The 20,048-nt window shown below is 48.6% G+C and overlaps 1 protein-coding gene across 1 annotated transcript in view; it reads right to left on the minus strand.

Annotated features, from left to right (window-relative positions):
- SEC11C (SEC11 homolog C, signal peptidase complex subunit) overlaps window positions 1-19,278 on the minus strand; it is a 69,979-nt gene extending 50,701 nt beyond the window's left edge. The window contains exon 1 of the mRNA XM_068271855.1: window positions 19,141-19,278. Within this exon, the coding sequence (XP_068127956.1) occupies window positions 19,141-19,182 (42 nt within the window). The 5' untranslated portion in view covers window positions 19,183-19,278. The remainder of the gene's footprint in view (window positions 1-19,140) is intronic.
- Window positions 19,279-20,048: the final 770 nt, after the last annotated feature.

Below are 20,048 nucleotides of genomic sequence, written 5' to 3' on the forward strand. Positions count from 1 at the left end.
TTGCCGTACTCAGGAGAAGTAGTATAATGTGTTTTGGGGTGTATTTTTACACATACCCATGCTGGGTGGGAGAAATATCTCCGTAAATGACAATTGTTTTATTTTTTTTTTACACACAATTGTCTATTTATAGAGATATTTCTCCCACTCAGCATGGGTATGTGGAAAAATACACCCCAAAACACATTATACTACTTCTCCTGAGTACGGCGATACCACATGTGTGGCACTTTTTTGCACCCTAACTGCGCTAAGGGGCCCAAAGTTCAATGAGTACCTTTAGGATTTCACAGGTCATTTTGAGAAATTTCGTTTCAAGACTACTCCTCACGGTTTAGGGCCCCTAAAATGCCAGGACAGTATAGGAACCCCACAAATGACCCCATTTTAGAAAGAAGACACCCCAAGGTATTCCGTTAGGAGGATGGTGTGTTCATAGAAGATTTTTTTTTTTTGTCACAAGTTAGCGGAAATTGATTTTAATTGTTTTTTTTCACAAAGTGTCATTTTCCGCTAACTTGTGACAAAAAATAAAATCTTCTATGAACTCACCATACTCCTAACGGAATACCTTGGGGTGTCTTCTTTCTAAAATGGGGTCATTTGTGGGGTTCCTATACTGCCCTGGCATTTTAGGGGCCCTAAACCGTGAGGAGTAGTCTTGAAACCAAATGTCGCAAAATGACCTGTGAAATCCTAAAGGTACTCATTGGACTTTGGGCCTCTTAGCGCACTTAGGGTGCAAAAAAGTGCCACACATGTGGTACCGCCGTACTCAGGAGAAGTAGTATAATGTGTTTTGGGGTGTATTTTTACACATACCCATGCTGGGTGGGAGAAATATCTCTGTAAATGACAATTGTTTGATTTTTTTTTACACACAATTGTCCATTTACAGAGAGATTTCTCAAACCCAGCATGGGTATGTGTAAAAATACACCCCAAAACACAATATACTACTTCTCCTGAGTACGGCGATACCACATGTGTGACACTTTTTTGCAACCTAGGTGCGCTAAGGGGCCTAACGTCCTATTCACAGGTCATTTTGAGGCATTTGGATTCTAGACTACTGCTCACGGTTTAGGGCCCCTAAAATGCCAGGGCAGTACAGGAACCCCACAAGTGACCCCATTTTAGAAAGAAGACACCCCAAGGTATTCTGTTAGGAGTATGGTGAGTTCATAGAAGATTTTTTTTTTTGTCACAAGTTAGCGGAAAATGACACTTTGTGAAAAAAAAAAAAAAATACATATCAATTTCCGCTAACTTGTGACAAAAAATAAAATCTTCTATGAACTCATCATACACCTAACAGAATACCTTGGGGTGTCTTCTTTCTAAAATGGGGTCACTTGTGGGGTTCCTATACTGCCCTGGCATTTTAGGGGCCCTAAACCGTGAGGAGTAGTCTTGAACCCAAATGTCTCAAAATGACCTGTGAAATCCTAAAGGTACTCATTGGACTTTGGGCCCCTTAGCACAGTTAGGCTGCAAACAAGTGTCACACATGTGGTATCGCCGTACTCAGAAGAAGTAGTATAATGTGTTTTGTGGTGTATTTTTACATATAACCATGCTGGGTGGGAGAAATATCTCTGTAAATGACACATTTTTGATTTTTTTTTTACACACAATTGTCCATTTACAGAGAGATTTCTCCCACCCAGCATGGGTATGTGTAAAAATACACCACAAAACACATTATACTACTTCTCCTGAGTATGGCGATACCACATGTGTGACACTTTTTTGCAGCCTAGGTGCGCTAAGGGGCCCAACGTCCTATACACAGGTCATTTTGAGGCATTTGTTTTCTAGACTACCGTACTCCTCACGGTTTAGGGCCCCTAAAATGCCAGGGCAGTATAGGAACCCCACAAGTGACCCCATTTTAGAAAGAAGACACCCCAAGGTATTCCGTTAGGGGTATGGTGAGTTCATAGAAGATTTTATTTTTTGTCACAAGTTAGTGAAAAATGACACTTTGTGAAAAAAACAATAAAAATCCAATTTCCGCTAACTTTTGACAAAAAATAAAATCTTCTATGAACTCATCATACACCTAACAGAATACCTTGGGGTGTCTTCTTTCTAAAATGGGGTCACTTGTGGGGTTCCTATACTGCCCTGGCATTTTACGGGCCCAAAACTGTGAGTAGTCTGGAAACCAAATTTCTCAAAATGACTGTTCAGGGGTATAAGCATCTGCAAATTTTGATGACAGGTGGTCTATGAGGGGGCAAATTTTGTGGAACCGGTCATAAGCAGGGTGGCCTCTTAGATGACAGGATGTTTTGGGCCTGATCTGATGGATAGGAGTGCTAGGGGGGTGACAGGAGGTGATTGATGGGTGTCTCAGGGGGCAGTTAGAGGGGAAAATAGATGCAATCAATGCACTGGGGAGGTGATCGGAAGGGGGTCTGAGGGGGATCTGAGGGTTTGGCCGAGTGATCAGGAGCTCACACGGGGCAAATTAGGGCCTGATCTGATGGGTAGGTGTGCTAGGGGGTGACAGGAGGTGATTGATGGGTGTCTCAAGGTGTGATTAGAGGGGGGAAATAGATGCAAGCAATGCACTAGCGAGGTGATCAGGGCTGGGGTCTGAGGACGTTCTGAGGTGTGGGCAGGTGATTGGGTACCCGCAAGGGGCAGATTAGGGTCTAATCTGATGGGTAACAGTGACAGGTGGTGATAGGGGGTGATTGATGGGTAATTAGTGGGTGTTTAGAGGAGAGAAGAGATGTAAACACTGCACTTGGGAGGTGATCTGATGTCAGATCTGCGAGCGATCTATTGGTGTGGGTGGGTGATCAGATTGCCCGCAAGGGGCAGGTTAGGGGCTGATTGATGGGTGGCAGTGACAGGGGGTGATTGATGGGTGGCAGTGACAGGGGGTGATTGATAGGTGATTGACAGGTGATCAGTGGGTTATTACAGGGAATAACAGATGTAAATATTGCACTGGCGAATTGATAAGGGGGGGTCTGAGGGCAATCTGAGCGTGTGGGCGGGTGATTGGGTGCCCGCAAGGGGTAGATTAGGGTCTAATCTGATGGGTAACAGTGACAGGTGGTGATAGGGGGTGATTGATGGGTAATTAGAGGGTGTTTAGAGGAGAGAAGAAATGTAAACACTGCACTTGGGAGGTGATCTGATGTCGGATCTGCGGGCGATCTATTGGTGTGGGTGGGTGATCAGATTGCCCGCAAGGGGCAGGTTAGGGGCTGATTGATGGGTAGCAGTGACAGGGGGTGATTGACGGGTGATTGACAGGTGATTGACAGGTGATCAGGGGGGATAGATGCATACAGTACACGGGGGGGGGGGGGGGGGTCTGGGGAGAATCTGAGGGGTGGGGGGGTGATCAGGAGGGGGCAGTGGGCAGGGGGGGGGGATAAAAAAAAAATAGCGTTGACAGATAGTGACAGGGAGTGATTGATGGGTGATTAGGTGGGTGACTGGGTGCAAACAGTGGTCTGGGGGGTGGGCAGGGGGGGGGTCTGAGGGGTGCTGTGGGCGATCAGGGGGCAGGGGGGGGGGAAATCAGTGTGCTTGGGTGCAGACTAGGGTGGCTGCAGCATGCCCTGGTGGTCCCTCGGACACTGGGACCACCAGGGCAGGAGGCAGCCAGTATAATAGGCTTTGTATATATTACAAAGCCTATTATACATATGTTCAGCGGCGATCCGGGTGCTAGTAACCCGCCGGCGCTTCCGAACGGCCGGCGGGTTACTACGAGCGGTGGGCGGAGCCAGTCCCCGGCAGCTGATCGCGTCACGAATGACGCGATCGCCGCATAGCCACTCCCGCAGCCGCCCCCGCCGATGGGCGTATTGCGGTCGTTTGGGCCCAGTCTTTGCCGCCGCCCATCGGCTGGGGGTGGTCGGCAAGTGGTTAAATTTTCCATCCTGTCCGATCGATGTATTCGATTGTTTTTTTTTTTTTGTCAAAATCGATCAAAAATCAATCGATCTGACATTTTGGGGAATCGATTCCCAGCAGATGAACTGAATCTGCAAGGAATCGAATGAGAAAAATCGATGAGTGTATGGGGACCATAAGGAAGGTTTGTAAACCGCGTGAGCCATTAGGAGTGGTGACAAGCATTACTCATCTCCGGGGGGCTGCTCTCCAGCCTACTTCTGCATGCACTCAGCCATATTCTCCATCGCCCGCGGTGGTAGCAGGGACATGTAGTCTTTCAATGCGAGTACATCTCCTGGCTGACACATGTACTCACATTGCAGGGCTAAATCTTCCAGCAGTGGCTTAACAATATGGGCTGTGGCCCTGCACCCGCAAGTGGGCCCGGGGCCCCTCCAGGGCCCAATCAGGGCTGTTCTGAGGGGCCGGAGGGGTTGCAGTTTGAGGGGAGAACATTGGCCCCCACAACGGCAGGGAGGGGGGGGGGGCACTCCCCCCCCCTCGCTCACCTCAGGCTCTCCCCACCTGCAGTAATAGGTGGCAACAGCGGCGGCAGGAACACAGGCATACCTTTGTGCTCCACCGCTGAGGTCCGATCTCTAAGTGGCACACACTACTTCCTGATAAACAGGAAGTAGCTCATGGCACTTAGAGAACGGACCTCAGCGGTGGAACACAGAGGTATGCCTGTGTTTTTTGCCGCCGCTGTTGCCACCTATTACTGCAGGAGTGGAGCGCGCTGAGGGGAGAGCCCGAGGTAGGGGCCAATGGTCTCCCCGGAGGTGCAGGGGCTGCAACCCATATTGTACCGCCGATGGGGGGGGGGGGGGGGGGGGGCAATGCTCACCCCTCATGCTGCGACCCCTCCTGCCCCTCAAATTTTCACAGGGGGGCCCAGTGATTTCCAGTTACGCCCCTCTCTCCCAGAATGCATTACGGTGACCAGGATTTTGCAACACCGCCACAGGCGCTTCACACCGCTGCTCTGGATGGTGAAGATGGCGGAGTACATACAGACAGAGGCTAGAGAGCAGCTCTATTGCTGCAGCCAACCCCTAGCTCAGCGACCGCAAATTAGATTGGCAAACTGGGGGCGGGCCGTGGCAACAGCTGAGAGCGGCCACGAAGCTGCTGGCTGCTTTGAAAAGTCTTTGCCCAAAACTTCAACTGAGGTGACAGGGTTTCAAGCACTTGCCTTGCTTTAGTAAAAATAAGTGTCAGTTGGTGATTTTTTTTTTTCTAACAAGAAATTCACATCATTGTTATTTTTGATCACACTGTAGGTACTCCTTTACAAATTATATCATCAGAAATGACCTACAGTGAAAACTACATGAGAAAACTATTTTCTGTTCCAGAGATACACCCAAAAGTATGAATCAAGTGTCGGGAGAAAATTCCCTAGTGTCAGGATGAAGTCCTTCCTCTTTCAAGGTTCTCTATGGGTCCTTTAAAGTGGTGGATGGCTTCACTAATACAGGCGCTCAGCTCAGCTTTCTATCAGTTCCAGGTGGTAGATCTGGAAGGGTCTGATTTACTGAGATTACCTCCTGCTTTAACCTCTTCCCGACTGCGTCACGCCAATGGGAGTGGACACGGCGGCAGCCCCAGGACTGCGTAACGCATACCGGCTTAAGGTCCTTGGGGCGTGGTTTGCGGGCGATCAGGCGTGCTAATGCGCGTGTATCCCTGGTCTGATGGCGGAGCTCCATTGCCATCTTTTATTGCTGTATAGTGCTGCAGTCTATGGCAGCGCTGTACTGGGGACAGCCGTGTCACACTGCTGTCCCCTCAAGAAGCAGGAAAGTGATTGGCTGTCATAGGCTTAAGCCTATGACAGCCGATCACGCTGATTGGCTGGCGGGGGGGGGGGGGGAGGGAGGGAGGGAAGGGGGAACATAAAAAAAAACAAAAAAAATAGTAAAATTCAATAGTAAAATAAATATTACTGGGGGAGCGATCAGATCCCACCAACAGAAAGCTCTGTTGGTGGGGAGAAAAAAAAGGGGGGGGGGGGGGGGAGATCACTTGTGTGCAGACATCTGTGGCCCTGCAGCGAGGCCTTAAAGCTGCAGTGGCAAATTTACAGAAAAATGACCTGGTCTTTAGGGGGCTTTAACACTGCGGTCCTCAAGTGGTCCAAATACACTTGCAATTTAAGTTGCCCAAGATGATGGGCGACCATTTCAGGCAACTTTAGGTCTGTATAAATGTCCCCCAACAACGGCAGAGTGCTTGTTGGCAACTGGTTATCCTGGAAAGCCATGCCTGACCACTGACGTCATTTCCTACTGCAGCTCCCTCATGATCCTCCCCCACCACTCTCCACGGTGCAGAATAAGCTGCTTGCCAAACAGCTCAGCAGCATTCTTGTGCAGGATGAGGCCACCATAAAGGACCAAAATTATCATTTCAGGCAATCTGAATTGCAAAAGTGCATCCTATGTGGTAAACAGGAGAGGCACGTCATGCCTGGTTCACACTTGAATTGCAAAAAGACAATTTTGGTAATTGCGATTCATGTTCAAGAGAGTGGGAATTGCATCCTGATCGCAGACGAAATGCTGCATGCAGCGTGGTTGCAATTAATGCAACTTGTAAGTGCTGCAGTGAGAACGACCCCATAGAGGTAATGACCGCGTCTGCCAATATTCCGGCATATATACAGCAGTCCTAAGCCGCCACCCAGGCCAGCGACCCGCTAGGCAGACCAATTCAGGTGACGGCTGGTAGCTTTGTTCTTCCCACTCACCCCATCCGCCACATGGCGTCACGTCTGCGCCACTCCGTCACAGGGCTGTGGAGTCGGAGTTGGAGCAATTTTGGGTACCCGGAGTCTATGATTTCATAAACTGAGGAGTCGGATGATTTTTGTACAAAATCCACAGACCTGGTAAGTATTAGACTAAGGAGTCGGAGTAGAGTAGTCTGAGCCATTTTGGGTACCCGGAGTCGGAGGTTTCATGAAGTGAGGAGTCGGAGTAGGAAGATTTTTGTACCGACTCCACAGCCCTGCTCCGTCAGCCCTCTCCCCCCTCGCATTGCAACAGAACGCGTCACTAGGCTGCAGGCTAACTGCATGTCTGTACAGCCTTGGCCCAGTGATATAGACCAAGAGATCACGTCCCAATCCCCACTAGGCTACATCTATTTAATTTGTGTGCAGTCCTTTACAGAGAACAGAGATTGGATCAGATGCACTTTGTGTTAATAAAGTTGCATAAAGTCAGTACATTTCTTCCAGTGAAGACAACAGGTAATGGTCATGTTGGTCGGCACCCTGCCTGCAGCCAGGGACAATTAATGTATGTTTGCAGCTTGGCCTATGGAGAGGGGTGAGGGGGAAGAAAACTATAGCAAGGGATGGGGCAATTGGCTGAAAAGTGAAATCACGGCAGTTAGTTGTCCGTATCTTGACAAACACTGATGGCTGCCTGTACAGACATCAGACAGCTGTAACAATCAACATCAAATACACAAAGTCAACACTAGTCTAGTAGAGAGGACCCACGGTCTCTTCCTGCTCCTGACAATCTGGACTAGGTCACTAGTTTGTAAGAAATAGGGGACCCTGCAGGAAACACCATCCACACCGCCTACCAAATAGGTTTAGTAAAGTTATGGGAGTGGAGGCGGCAGCCAAACCAAGCACCATGCCAGAAGGCCCTATGGGGAGGATCTTGAGGTGCAATTGTAGTGTTTGTATTTCCCTCTGAATACTCCATTTCTTACAAATTAACAGATGTGACGAAAGTGCTACGAGCAGGAAGCGCCCGTTGGCGTATGAGGTTTCCTGCTGAGTCCCCTCAACTAGACTAGTGCCCTAAAGTCTGTCTGAGCTTCTATGCTGGCACATACGGACACTGGGATTCCACAGAAGGAATTGTCAGACAAGCAGGCGTACATTTAGTACTGGCGAGGGTGATTTCCGCTCAGGGTGAAGCTAAACGACAGCTTACCCTCTTACTGCAGGAACTCCTGGATCGTATTAAATACGATTCCCCCGCCAAGTTGTAGCAACTCAGGGGGACACGTAATACCCCGTTACAGCACGGTCCCCAATATCCGGCATCGGCGGGGATCACCTGATGTCGTATACATGTGCTTGCCGGTTACTTGAGCAACTGGCCGAAATAGCACATCCCTCCACCCCTGAAATACTTACTGAGCCTCCAGCGACATCTAGTAGCCTTCCTGTACCTCCTTGCGGACTCTGAGTGGCTTTCCAGCTTCCCCAGTGCTTGGATGCCAGAGTGTCAGCTGACCCGCATTTAGTCAGGTGACTAGTCAGGTGACATGCCAGCTTCCGTACACAGCGCCAGAAGCTGCTAGCCCACAGGGAGGTACAGAAAGGCTGGTAGACGTTGCTGGAGGCTCAGTAAGTATTTTACAGCCTGCCGGCATCCCCAAAACGCCCCCAGTTATCCCTCAGGCATGCCGGTTAGTTGAGACTACCGTACCATCTGTGTGGCGCCTGGCTGAAACTCCGGGCACCCAAATCAAACACGCAGCGCTGGCAGAGCTTCTGTTCCTCCGCTGTGCAGACGCCTGTAGATTGATACACACTAGACAGAAAAGAATGCACAGCCACATTATTCTCAGATCCCTTCACAGGAGGAAAGACCACAACACAAAATAACTGCAGGGACATTCAAACGCTGATCTGTCATATTTCTATGGAGATAAAGATCAGCTGAATGCCAGGATTATGTGTGAGTGTTCAGGTTGGCAAAATCGTTCTGATCCACCCACCCCCCAACCTTGTGTCTCTCGGATATTCAGCAGTCCAAGCATAGCGCATTTCCTGTTCATGTCAGTAAAATGATAAACCATAATGATTAAGGTGCTGGCATAGTGTATTGCAGAGGTTCTCAACGTGTGGTACACGTACCCCAGGGGGTACTTCTGATGGTTCCAGGGGGTACTCGGGCTTCATATACTTAACCAAGAATAATACATTTAGAGTTTTCGAAAATAATTCATCTTAAACAACACTAATTTAGCATTTTAGTTAATTAAAAGCAGTAGTAAATGCTTGGAAATGGTTTCAAACCAATTATCATGTATTATGATTAAATATATATTTGTCAAGGGGTACTTGTGATAATGTTTATTATGCTAGGGGGTACTTGGTGAGTTTAGGGTTTTAAAAGGGGTACATACCAATAAGATGTTGAGAAACACTGGTGTATTGTATCACAACACTTAAACTAAGTCACTCGCCAACCGAACAGTGACGACCCCTTGTAGCCGGTCATTAAGCGACGCCTCTTCCAGCTCACGACGCCACTCGACTACACGATAAGCGCAAATGGGAAGTAAGCAATCGCGGTACTTGGCGCAGGGTCGCCAGGGAGCTTAACGATCCGATCCACTGTGTCTGCCGCTTAGCAATGTGCGATCGCCACAGGAGGCAACATCGGTTATCATGATTATGTTAAACGATGTCCCCCGACGTCGGGAAACATTGCTGCTAATATCGTCTCTCAGGTATGAGGCTTAACACTAGCTTTCCCCTTTAATAACTAATAAGCACCCCTTATGGTAAGTAACACAATCTGAAGTACTGTACCTCTTGACTCATATGGACATGTTAGGAGTTCTGCATAATGGTGCAAGAATGCTGTGCAAACATTCCACTTTTAATGAACTATAATACTTATAGATGATTTACCGTTTTGTTTTGTTTTTATCTCATAGCTTCCTATAATTGAGTGACTTGACAGGTTTAACCCCTTCCTGCAAAACGTCTGTTTTAAAACGATCTGTTTTGCAGGAGACATGATCGCAATACAACCATGGTGCTCTGGAGGTACACATGCATGCGGCCACTTTCCGCTGCCTATGGGCCAAATTAAAGTGTACCCAAGGCGAACCCCGGGTCAAAATTCAATTGCTTACCCAAAAAGGAAGAAGCCGGTGATTTCGACACTCAGCTCCAGGCGCCTGAACTGGGTGCCGCTATAGCAGTAACGCTATAGTGCGCACCGCGGGCAAGGGTAATTCGGGTGTAAGCATCACCGGTGAGTTGGGTACCGGAATGACGGCTCTCCCTGCTGCCGTAAAACTCAGCAGTGTTAAATACTATTCCCCCTCCGTGTCGTCGCAACTCAGAGAGTTGACATTAGTACAATACGGACGCGTCTCTGGATCTGAGGCTTTCCAGGCCATCCTCAAAGCCAACGCCGCTGAGCGCAGACCCCCCAGTTTAAGCTCGCAACTGTGCTCGTTTTTAGAGTGCTGCCACACTGCGCCTGCACGGTTGCACCTGTGCTGTAAGCTGAGCGGCTGTGCTGACGTGGCTGAACTTGCGCATTGCTCCTGCTTGAAAAGGAGTGCGGTCCCGATATGCAGGAGGGTCCCGGGCATCAGTGGAGGTCTGGAGGATGGCACAGGAAGCATCTGGAGGATACAGATTAGATTTTTTGACCCCAGGTTCGCCCCGGGCTCACTTGGAAGTACCCGCTGGGATATGCACACAATGTGTACAGAGCCTTGGGCATTGTGAATACCACTCTTATGCTGGGCATACACGGCTGCTGGGGAGGATTATCAATCGAACCTGATGGCTCGATTGATAATATCCGACATGTCCGATACCCCGCCGGATCGATACTTTGCTCGATACCGGCGGGGAGAACAATAGAATAAACGAGCGGCTGATTAGCAGCCGCCCGCGGGCACGAGCGGGGGATCGAGCCGCGTGCACGAGCGGGGATGCGCCGGCATCAAGCCAGCGGCTCGATCCGGCGCATAATCGCAGCCGTGTATGCCCGGCATTACAGCGCTATAACCCAACCAAGGCTAATTCCTGGCCAGGATACTATCTGCATGGTGTTAGTATGTATGCTCTCCCTGCATATGCATGGCTTTCCTCCAGGTTTCCCCCTAAAGCTTTGCTCAGGGCTGCCTCTGTTGCAGAGAGGTGTAGAGAAGCACCCAGCAGACTCAGCTGAAATGAACACAATGTGCCACGGCAGGAACCACACAGCACTGCGGTCCCATCACAGAAGAAGAGGCCGGCACCATCACTTTAATTTATGCTCTTTTATTCGGGAATGGATGTATCTCTCCGGCGACTGCCAGAGAGATCTGAAGAGGGCGCACTTCTCTTGCGCAGACTGGCCGCGACTGGAGGAAGGTACTGCCAGGGCTGTGGAGTCGTGGAGGTGGAGCAATTTTGGGTACCTGGAGTCGGAGTTGGTGGTTTCATAAACTGAGGAGTCAGATGATTTTTGTACCAAATCCACAGCCCTGGTAAGTATTAGACTAAGGAGTCTGAGCCATTTAGAGTACCTGGAGTCGGAGTCTGTGATTTCATAAACTGAGGAGTCAGATGATTATTGTACCAACTCCACAGCCCTGGTTACGGGACCCGGTGGCGGAGCTGCAGGCACCGGAGGATGGCGGCATGGGAACGATCCGTGCATATGGAGCTTGAGGAAGCCCCAGGTATGTACTAAACTTTTTTTTTTTTTTATCTCTGGTTTCCTTTGAAAGAGTAAGAGCAAGCTTTCGGCTGGGCAGCCTTCGTCAGACTCACGTCTCAGTCTGAGGATAGCTGCACAGCCGAAAGCTTGCTCTTATTCTTTTAAGTTAGTCAATCAATAGTATCATCCTGATTCAAAACTTCTTGCTTTCACTGGTGGCTAACACAGTACAACACTCTACTGCAGGGGTGTCAAACTCAAATACAAAGTGGACCAAAATACAAAGTGGACCAAAATTGAACACTAGAGCCTAGTCGCGGGCCAACCTCAATGTCTAATGGCCAACTTCCTCCCTTATAAAGTTCCCAGGTGTCTAATGGCCCCCCTCCAACACCTATACAGTTCCCTGGTGTCTAGAGGCCCCCACCTTCCCCTATATAATTCCCTGGTGTCTAGTGGCCCCCAACCTCACCTATACAGTTCCCTGGTGTTAAGTGGTTTCCCCCTACCTCCCCCAATATTGCTTCCCTGGTGTTCTAGGGCTTCACCTCCAATATAGCTTCCCTGGTGGTCTAGAGTGGGCCAAACATAATGCAAAGTGGGGAATCCACTTGAGGGCCAAATTTAATGGATCTGAGGGCCAGATTTAGCCCGCGGGCCGGAGTTTGACATGTATGCTCTACCGAACACTTTCATTCCAGCGCAGGAGACTCGGGCGCACAGGGAGTAACTTCAGCGCCATCAGAAGACGGAGCTGAAGTTACTTATAAAACACTATAATTCGGCCTCCAGCAATTGCTGGAAGACACATTATTTTATTCCCCACCATCCATGGCGGCCTGGAGGGGGAATAGTATTTAATACGGCCGGGACTTGTGCAGCAGAAGGATCAGCCATATACCGGCTGCATCCTGCGCCCGAGTCTACTGTGCCGATTCCTCTCGTACGCTGCTCTACTGCTACTATTAATGATGTCAAGTACAATGCATTTCCTATTTATACAAAAACCTGCACTACGTAAACCATTAACTGATCAGCGCTAATTCAGCTGATTATTACCCATCAGGCAACACTCACAGACCTGATGGAGAACTAGTGTCTAAATATGCAACTTTCAAACATGCCAACCTACAGTGATGTGAAAAACTATTTGCCCCCTTCCTGATTTCTTATTCTTGTGCATGTTTGTCACACTTAAATGTTTCTGCTCATCAAAAACCGTTAACCATTAGTCAAAGATAACATAATTGAACACAAAATGCAGTTTTAAATGATGGTTTTTATTATTTAGTGAGAAAAAAAAAACCTCAAAACGTACATGGCCCTATGTGAAAAAGAAATCGCCCCCTGAACCTAATAACTGGTTGGGCCACCCTTAGCAGCAATAACTGCAATCAAGAGTTTGCGATAACTTGCAACGAGTCTTTTACAGCGCTCTGGAGGAATTTTGGCCCACTCAGCTTTGCAAAATTGTTGTAATTGAGCTTTATTTGAGGGTTTTCTAGCATGAACCGCTTTTTTAAGGTCATGCCACATCTCTATAGGATTCAGGTCAGGACTTTGACTAGGCCACTCCAAAGTCTTCATTTTGTTTTTCTTCAGCCATTCAGAGGTGGATTTGCTGGTGTGTTTTGGGTCATTGTCCTGCTGCAGCACCCAAGATCGCTTCAGCTTGATTTGACGGACAGATGGCCGGACATTCTCCTTCAGGATTTTTTGGTAGACAGTAGAATTCATGGTTCCATCTATCACAGCAAGCCTTCCAGGTCCTGAAGCAGCAAAACAACCCCAGACCATCACACTACCACCACCATATTTTACTGTTGGTATGATGTTCTTTTGCAGAAATGCTGTGTTACTTCTATGCCAGATGTAACGGGACACGCACCTTCCAAAAAGTTCAACTTTTGTCTCGTCAGTCCACAAGGTATTTTGCCAAAAGTCTTGGCAATCACTGAGATGTTTTTTAGCAAAATTGAGACGAGCCTTAATGTTCTTTTTGCTTAAAAGTGGTTTGCGCCTTGGATATCTGCCATGCAGGCCGTTTTTGCCCAGTCTCTTTCTTATGGTGGTCGTGAACACTGACCTTAATTGAGGCAAGTAAGGTCTGCAGTTCTTTAGATGTTGTCCTGGGGTCTTTTGTGGCCTCTCGGATGAGTTTTCTCTGCACTCTTGGGGTAATTTTGGTCGGCCGGCCACTCCTGGGAAGGTTCATCACTGTTCCATGTTTTTTCCATTTGTGGATAATGGCTCTCACTGCGGTTCGCTGGAGTCCCAAAGCTTTAGAAATGGCTTTATAACCTTTACCAGACTGATAGATCTCAATTACCTTTGTTCTCATTTGTTCCTGAATTTCTTTGGATCTTGGCATGATGTCTAGCTTTTGGGGTGCTTTTGGTCTACTTATCTGTGTCAGATAGCTCCTATTTAAGTGATTTCTTGATTGAAGCAGGTGTGGCAGTAATCAGGCCTGGGGGTGACTACAGAAATTGAACTTAAGTTATTTTTTAACAAGGGGGGGGCAATCACTTTTTCACACAGGGCCATGTAGGTTTGGAGTTTTTTTTTCCTCACTAAATAATAAAAACCATCAATTAAAACTGCATTTTGTGTTCAATTATGTTATCTTTGACTAATAGTTAACGGTTTTTGATGAGCAGAAACATTTAAGTGTGACAAACATGCAAAAAAATAAGAAATCAGGAAGGGGGCAAATAGTTTTTCACATCACTGTATCATAGCTCAAGGAGACAGACACACTATGCTTCTGCTGAGAATCTAGCATGTATACTGTGGACCGTATGCTTTGCCAAGAGATCCAGGCCCATAAGCAATTCACTTTTTCTCCTGAGTTTTCTCCTAGGAGATAATTCTTAATTTTCTATTTAGAATACCTTTTCAGTACTTTGCAATTGAAAAGTACTAAAAAGTAGGTGAAAATGTGCTATCAAAATTATTTTGTCTATTTTCTTGCTTGCTGATGGTTGAAAGGTCATTTACAGTTTAAAAATATCACCAAGGAGAAAACTCAGGAAAAAAGCTAATTGCATATGGGCTACAGAGTGCCAGATCGCCTCAACTAAGTGTAGGCCAAGCCCACTATTGTACTTGCCCTGCCTGCTCTATCGTGCGCCATGCTGTCAGTGCTCCGCCCCCCTCCAGAGCAACAGAACGGGTCGCTAGCCTCTAGGCTAGAGACGTGTCTGTACAAAACTTTGCCAAATGTCGTCGTCAGAGAGATCCAGTCCCGATCCCTTTGGTTAACAGTAATTGTGCAATTCAGCTTTGCGGTATTCGTTTTTTGGCCCTGCATAGTTTGGAGTGCGAAAGCAAATGCAAAACTTGGCGTTAGAGCACGCATACATTTTCCTCAGGTAAGCATATTGTGCAATTCAGTACCCACCTTTAGAAACTGACTGTAAACGCTAGATTGTGAACTCCTTTGCGAGACAGTTAAGGCTAGCATGCACTTTGCAATATTATTAATAGACTAGTGACTTAGCACGTTTACAAACGGGCTAGGTCTGTCCCTAATGCGCATGTGCGCGCCCACCGCGAACCCGCCAGCGATACACATGCGTCCCACCCTCCTCCGGCTCTCGGCAGTGTCTCTGCACATGCGCAGTGCACAAAAAGCACTGACGGACGGACATGGGACGCAGGGACACTTGCATTTTATTGTATAGGATTAGATACTGTATTTGACAAAAAAATGTTTTAGTGTTTTGAAAGCCTTTTTCAATTGATTTTCACATAAAAATTGAATAAACATTGATCGGAAACATGGAGTTAATTTATTGGAGCAGCCTGGGAGAAAGCAGCAGGTAACTGAGCAATGCACGGGTAGCCCTGGGATGTTTTAATCAATTTTCAATCAGCTGTTCATCGATTTCGTATCGATATCAAGCAGTGCATAGTGCTAAACAGACGATACTCCCGGGTCGATTTTGAGTCTGGGAAATCTTGTTTCCCAGATCAGTCAGGCACTGCATGGCATTGTCCACAGAGCTACGGCCTGCAGGTAATACTTGTCATTCTCGACGATCGTTATTGATCACTTAGAATGACAGAATAAGATCACAATTGTACATAATAACCAAGCCGCCTGATCTGTTCTGTGTGGAGGGGCAGAAAACATTTAGTGGCATCCACAGTGGTAATAGCAGTGTACCAATAGGAGGAATCACTAACCAATGTAGTGGAAGATCTGAACAGATGCTAGAATTGGTACTCACGTATTAGCCCACTGACCTAACAGCTGATCGAAAAACAGCTGATTTGACAACGGCTGCTATTAGTGACAAAGAGCTAGTGTCAGGCATCGATGAGGAGAAGTGTCAGGCAGAAGAGAGGAGAGATTAGAGATTAAGTAACTGTAAGGCAGAGGAGAGGGGAGGTTAGCGTTAGGCAGAGGAGAGGGGAGGTTAGCGTTAGGCAGAGGAGAGGGGAGGTTAGCGTTAGGCAGAGGAGAGGGGAGGTTAGCGTTAGGCAGAGGAGAGGGGAGGTTAGCGTTAGGCAGAGGAGAGGTCAGCGTTAGGCAGAGGAGAGGGGAGGTCAGCGTTAGGCAGAGGAGAGGGGAGGTTAGCGTTAGGCAGAGGAGAGGGGAGGTTAGCGTTAGGCAGAGGAGAGGGGAGGTCAGCGTTAGGCAGAGGAGAGGGGAGGTCAGCGTTAGGCAGAGGAGAGGGGAGGTCAGCGTTAGGCAGAGGAGAGGGGAGGTCAGTGTTAGGCAGAGGAGAGGGGAGGTTAGCGTTAGGCAGAAAAGAGAGGAAGTTAGCGTTAGGTAGAGAAGAGAGGAAGTTAGCGTTAGGCAGAGGAGGTTAGCGTTAGGCAGAGGAGAGTGGTGGTTAGTGTTAGGCAGAGGAGAGGGAGTGGTTAGTGTTAGGCAGAGGAGAGGGAGTGGTTAGTGTTAGGCAGAGGAGAGAGGAGGTTAGTGTTAGGCAGAGGAGAGGGGGAGGTTAGTGTTAGGCAGAGGAGAGGGGGAGGTTAGTGTTAGGCAGAGGAGAGGGGGAGGTTAGTGTTAGGCAGAGGAGAGGGGGAGGTTAGTGTTAGGCAGAGGAGAGGGGAGGTTAGTGTTGGGCAGAGGAGAGGGGGAGGTTAGTGTTAGGCAGAGGAGAGGGGGTGGTTAGTGTTAGGCAGAGGAGAGGGGGTGGTTAGTGTTAGGCAGAGGAGAGGGGGTGGTTAGTGTTAGGCAGAGGAGAGGGGGTGGTTAGTGTTAGGCAGAGGAGAGGGGGTGGTTAGTGTTAGGCAGAGGAGAGGGGGTGGTTAGTGTTAGGCAGAGGAGAGGGGGTGGTTAGTGTTAGGCAGAGGAGAGGGGGTGGTTAGTGTTAGGCAGAGGAGAGGGGGTGGTTAGTGTTAGGCAGAGGAGAGGGGGTGGTTAGTGTTAGGCAGAGGAGAGGGGGTGGTTAGTGTTAGGCAGAGGAGAGGGGGTGGTTAGTGTTAGGCAGAGGAGAGGGGGTGGTTAGTGTTAGGCAGAGGAGAGGGGGTGGTTAGTGTTAGGCAGAGGAGAGGGGGTGGTTAGTGTTAGGCAGAGGAGAGGGGGTGGTTAGTGTTAGGCAGAGGAGAGGGGGTGGTTAGTGTTAGGCAGAGGAGAGGGGGTGGTTAGTGTTAGGCAGAGGAGAGGGGGTGGTTAGTGTTAGGCAGAGGAGAGGGGGTGGTTAGTGTTAGGCAGAGGAGAGGGGGTGGTTAGTGTTAGGCAGAGGAGAGGGGGTGGTTAGTGTTAGGCAGAGGAGAGGGGGTGGTTAGTGTTAGGCAGAGGAGAGGGGGTGGTTAGTGTTAGGCAGAGGAGAGGGGGTGGTTAGTGTTAGGCAGAGGAGAGGGAGTGGTTAGTGTTAGGCAGAGGAGAGGGAGTGGTTAGTGTTAGGCAGAGGAGAGGGGGTGGTTAGTGTTAGGCAGAGGAGAGGGGGTGGTTAGTGTTAGGCAGAGGAGAGGGGGAGGTTAGTGTTAGGCAGAGGAGAGGGGGAGGTTAGTGTTAGGCAGAGGAGAGGGGGTGGTTAGTGTTAGGCAGAGGAGAGGGGGTGGTTAGTGTTAGGCAGAGGAGAGGGGGTGGTTAGTGTTAGGCAGAGGAGAGGGGGTGGTTAGTGTTAGGCAGAGGAGAGGGGGTGGTTAGTGTTAGGCAGAGGAGAGGGAGTGGTTAGTGTTAGGCAGAGGAGAGGGAGTGGTTAGTGTTAGGCAGAGGAGAGAGGAGGTTAGTGTTAGGCAGAGGAGAGGGGGAGGTTAGTGTTAGGCAGAGGAGAGGGGGAGGTTAGTGTTAGGCAGAGGAGAGGGGGAGGTTAGTGTTAGGCAGAGGAGAGGGGGAGGTTAGTGTTAGGCAGAGGAGAGGGGGAGGTTAGTGTTAGGCAGAGGAGAGGGGGAGGTTAGTGTTAGGCAGAGGAGAGGGGGAGGTTAGTGTTAGGCAGAGGAGAGGGGAGGTTAGTGTTAGGCAGAGGAGAGAGGAGGTTAGTGTTAGGCAGAGGAGAGTGGAGGTTAGTGTTAGGCAGAGGAGAGAGGAGGTTAGTGTTAGGCAGAGTAAAGTAGAAGTTAGCGTTCAGCAGAGGAGATGGGTAGTTAGTGTTAGGCAGAGGAGATGGGAGGTTAGTGTTAGGAAGAGGAGATGGGAGGTTAGTGTTAGGCAGAGGAGAGGGGAGGTTAGTGTTAGGCAGAGGAGAGGGGAGGTTAGTGTTAGGCAGACGAGAGGGGAGGTTAGTGTTAGGCAGACGAGAGGGGAGGTTAGTGTTAGGAAGAGGAGATGGGAGGTTAGTGTTAGGAAGAGGAGATGGGAGGTTAGTGTTAGGAAGAGGAGATGGGAGGTTAGTGTTAGGAAGAGGAGATGGGAGGTTAGTGTTAGGAAGAGGAGATGGGAGGTTAGTGTTAGGAAGAGGAGATGGGAGGTTAGTGTTAGGAAGAGGAGAGATTAGCGTTAGGCAGATGAGACAAGAGGTTAGTGTTAGGCATAAGCGTTCGATATAGAAAAGAAATGTTTAGTTAGTGTTTGACAAAGGAGAGTGGAGGTTAGTGTTAGGCAGAGGAGAGACAAGGCAAGTGTAGGCAAAGGGGTGGGGAGGTAAGTGGGAGGCCTATTCCACAATTGAAATCTCCATTGTGGTAGGATGGGAGGGGGCGGTTAGTGTTAGGTTTAGGAAAATAACAGACGGCGTGTCGAATCAGCAGTCAGAGGATCAACTGTTAGGTCAACGGGCTAATACCTAAAGGTGCCCACTAATGATACAATCTTGATTGTACAGTTTTACCACTTTTATATAATTTGAGGGGCTACCTAAAGTATAATTTCACAGCGTATTCACTCAGTTTACTCTTCTACTACAGAGAGGTAACATTGTACAAGCAAGACTGTCCTTAATGGGTATTTTTACACAAGATGATGACAAGCGATATTCTCTAGCGATGCTCGAGCATTGAAAATCTACCGTGTGTACTCTGCTTCACTTTAGCGACACGAATTCTCCTGTAAGGCGCTGCAGGAAATGGCAAGAAACTATGACAGCAGTTTGCAAGCTGTGATAAGGAAGGACTGCTATGGGAGTTAGCAATAGATCCCCTGAGCTGTAATATAAAGTGGCTGTAAATCAAACAAAATAAATAAAATATAAAAAACATATTCAAGCTGAAATAAGAAAAATCCTATAACTCCATGAAAATAGCAATAAAAAGTAAGCTGTGTGTGATGAGAGCATGAGGGAAGGAGAGTAGCAGAGTACAACAGAGAGCTGCTCCTGGCTTCGCATGCAGTCGCTGGAGAAGTTGCCGGGCGCTGTACAGAGTACCGAAGCCCCCACCTGACACCCACCTGCCTCTTGTTCATCCTCCGGAGGTCCCCGAACACGTCCATCTCTATGATGCCCGCCTGTCCGAGGGGTACATGGGCTGAGCTGCCAGCTGCTGCCACAATGCCCAGGCTGGCAGGAGGAGGGGGAGGAGCCGGAGAGGGGACAGGGTACCGCCCCGCTCCCCCTGCTCCATGTGGTCCTCGCTCATAGGCCGCTCGCACGGCATGATGGGACTTGTAGTCGGCGCTTCTGCTCCTCCGCGTTCCGCTCTATTCCGCAGAGCGCTGCATGTACTGCGATCCCGGCGTGCACTGCGCGGCTCAGCCCGGGGAAGCGCCCGGGGCCCGGCGGACAGGTGCAGCTCGGTGCTATGTGATCTGCTAGACGGTGCTGCTGTAATGTGGATTATATTTGTGTCTGATTATATCTATACGGGCTGAGACTAGTATACTCACACGGAAGCGTGTCTGATCTGTCTATAAAGGGATATTGCTTTTTTAGTTATTTCAAGCACAGGTCGATAATTAAGTACAGTATAAAATTTAAAATCGCTTTTAAAGTGGACCTGAACTCTTACACAGGACAGAAAGAAAACAGAGAGAAATGTACCCTGTATGTATTTAGATAGTTTAGCCTGTCTATTCCCCCCCTCATCAGTGTCTAATTACAACTGTAATTTGATCTGTCAGCTGGCTGCCTCGGGAGAACAGCTAACTTGTAAACACAGGATGTTAACCCAATGTCTGTGTCAATGAAAGCAGGAAGTAGACACCCTAGATTTATTGCAGGATTTGTATCAGCCGTAAAAAGAAAATGTTTTTCTTTAAGGCTAGGTTCACAGTGGGACCTTGTGTTGTGATGCAACTTTGAAGTCGCAGCGCAGCATTACAACGCAACGCAAAAAAAATTGGTAACGCAAGCGTTCATT

The sequence above is a fragment of the Hyperolius riggenbachi genome, chromosome 1, assembly GCF_040937935.1.
Source record: "Hyperolius riggenbachi isolate aHypRig1 chromosome 1, aHypRig1.pri, whole genome shotgun sequence".
In the NCBI taxonomy this organism is placed as follows: domain Eukaryota; kingdom Metazoa; phylum Chordata; class Amphibia; order Anura; family Hyperoliidae; genus Hyperolius; species Hyperolius riggenbachi.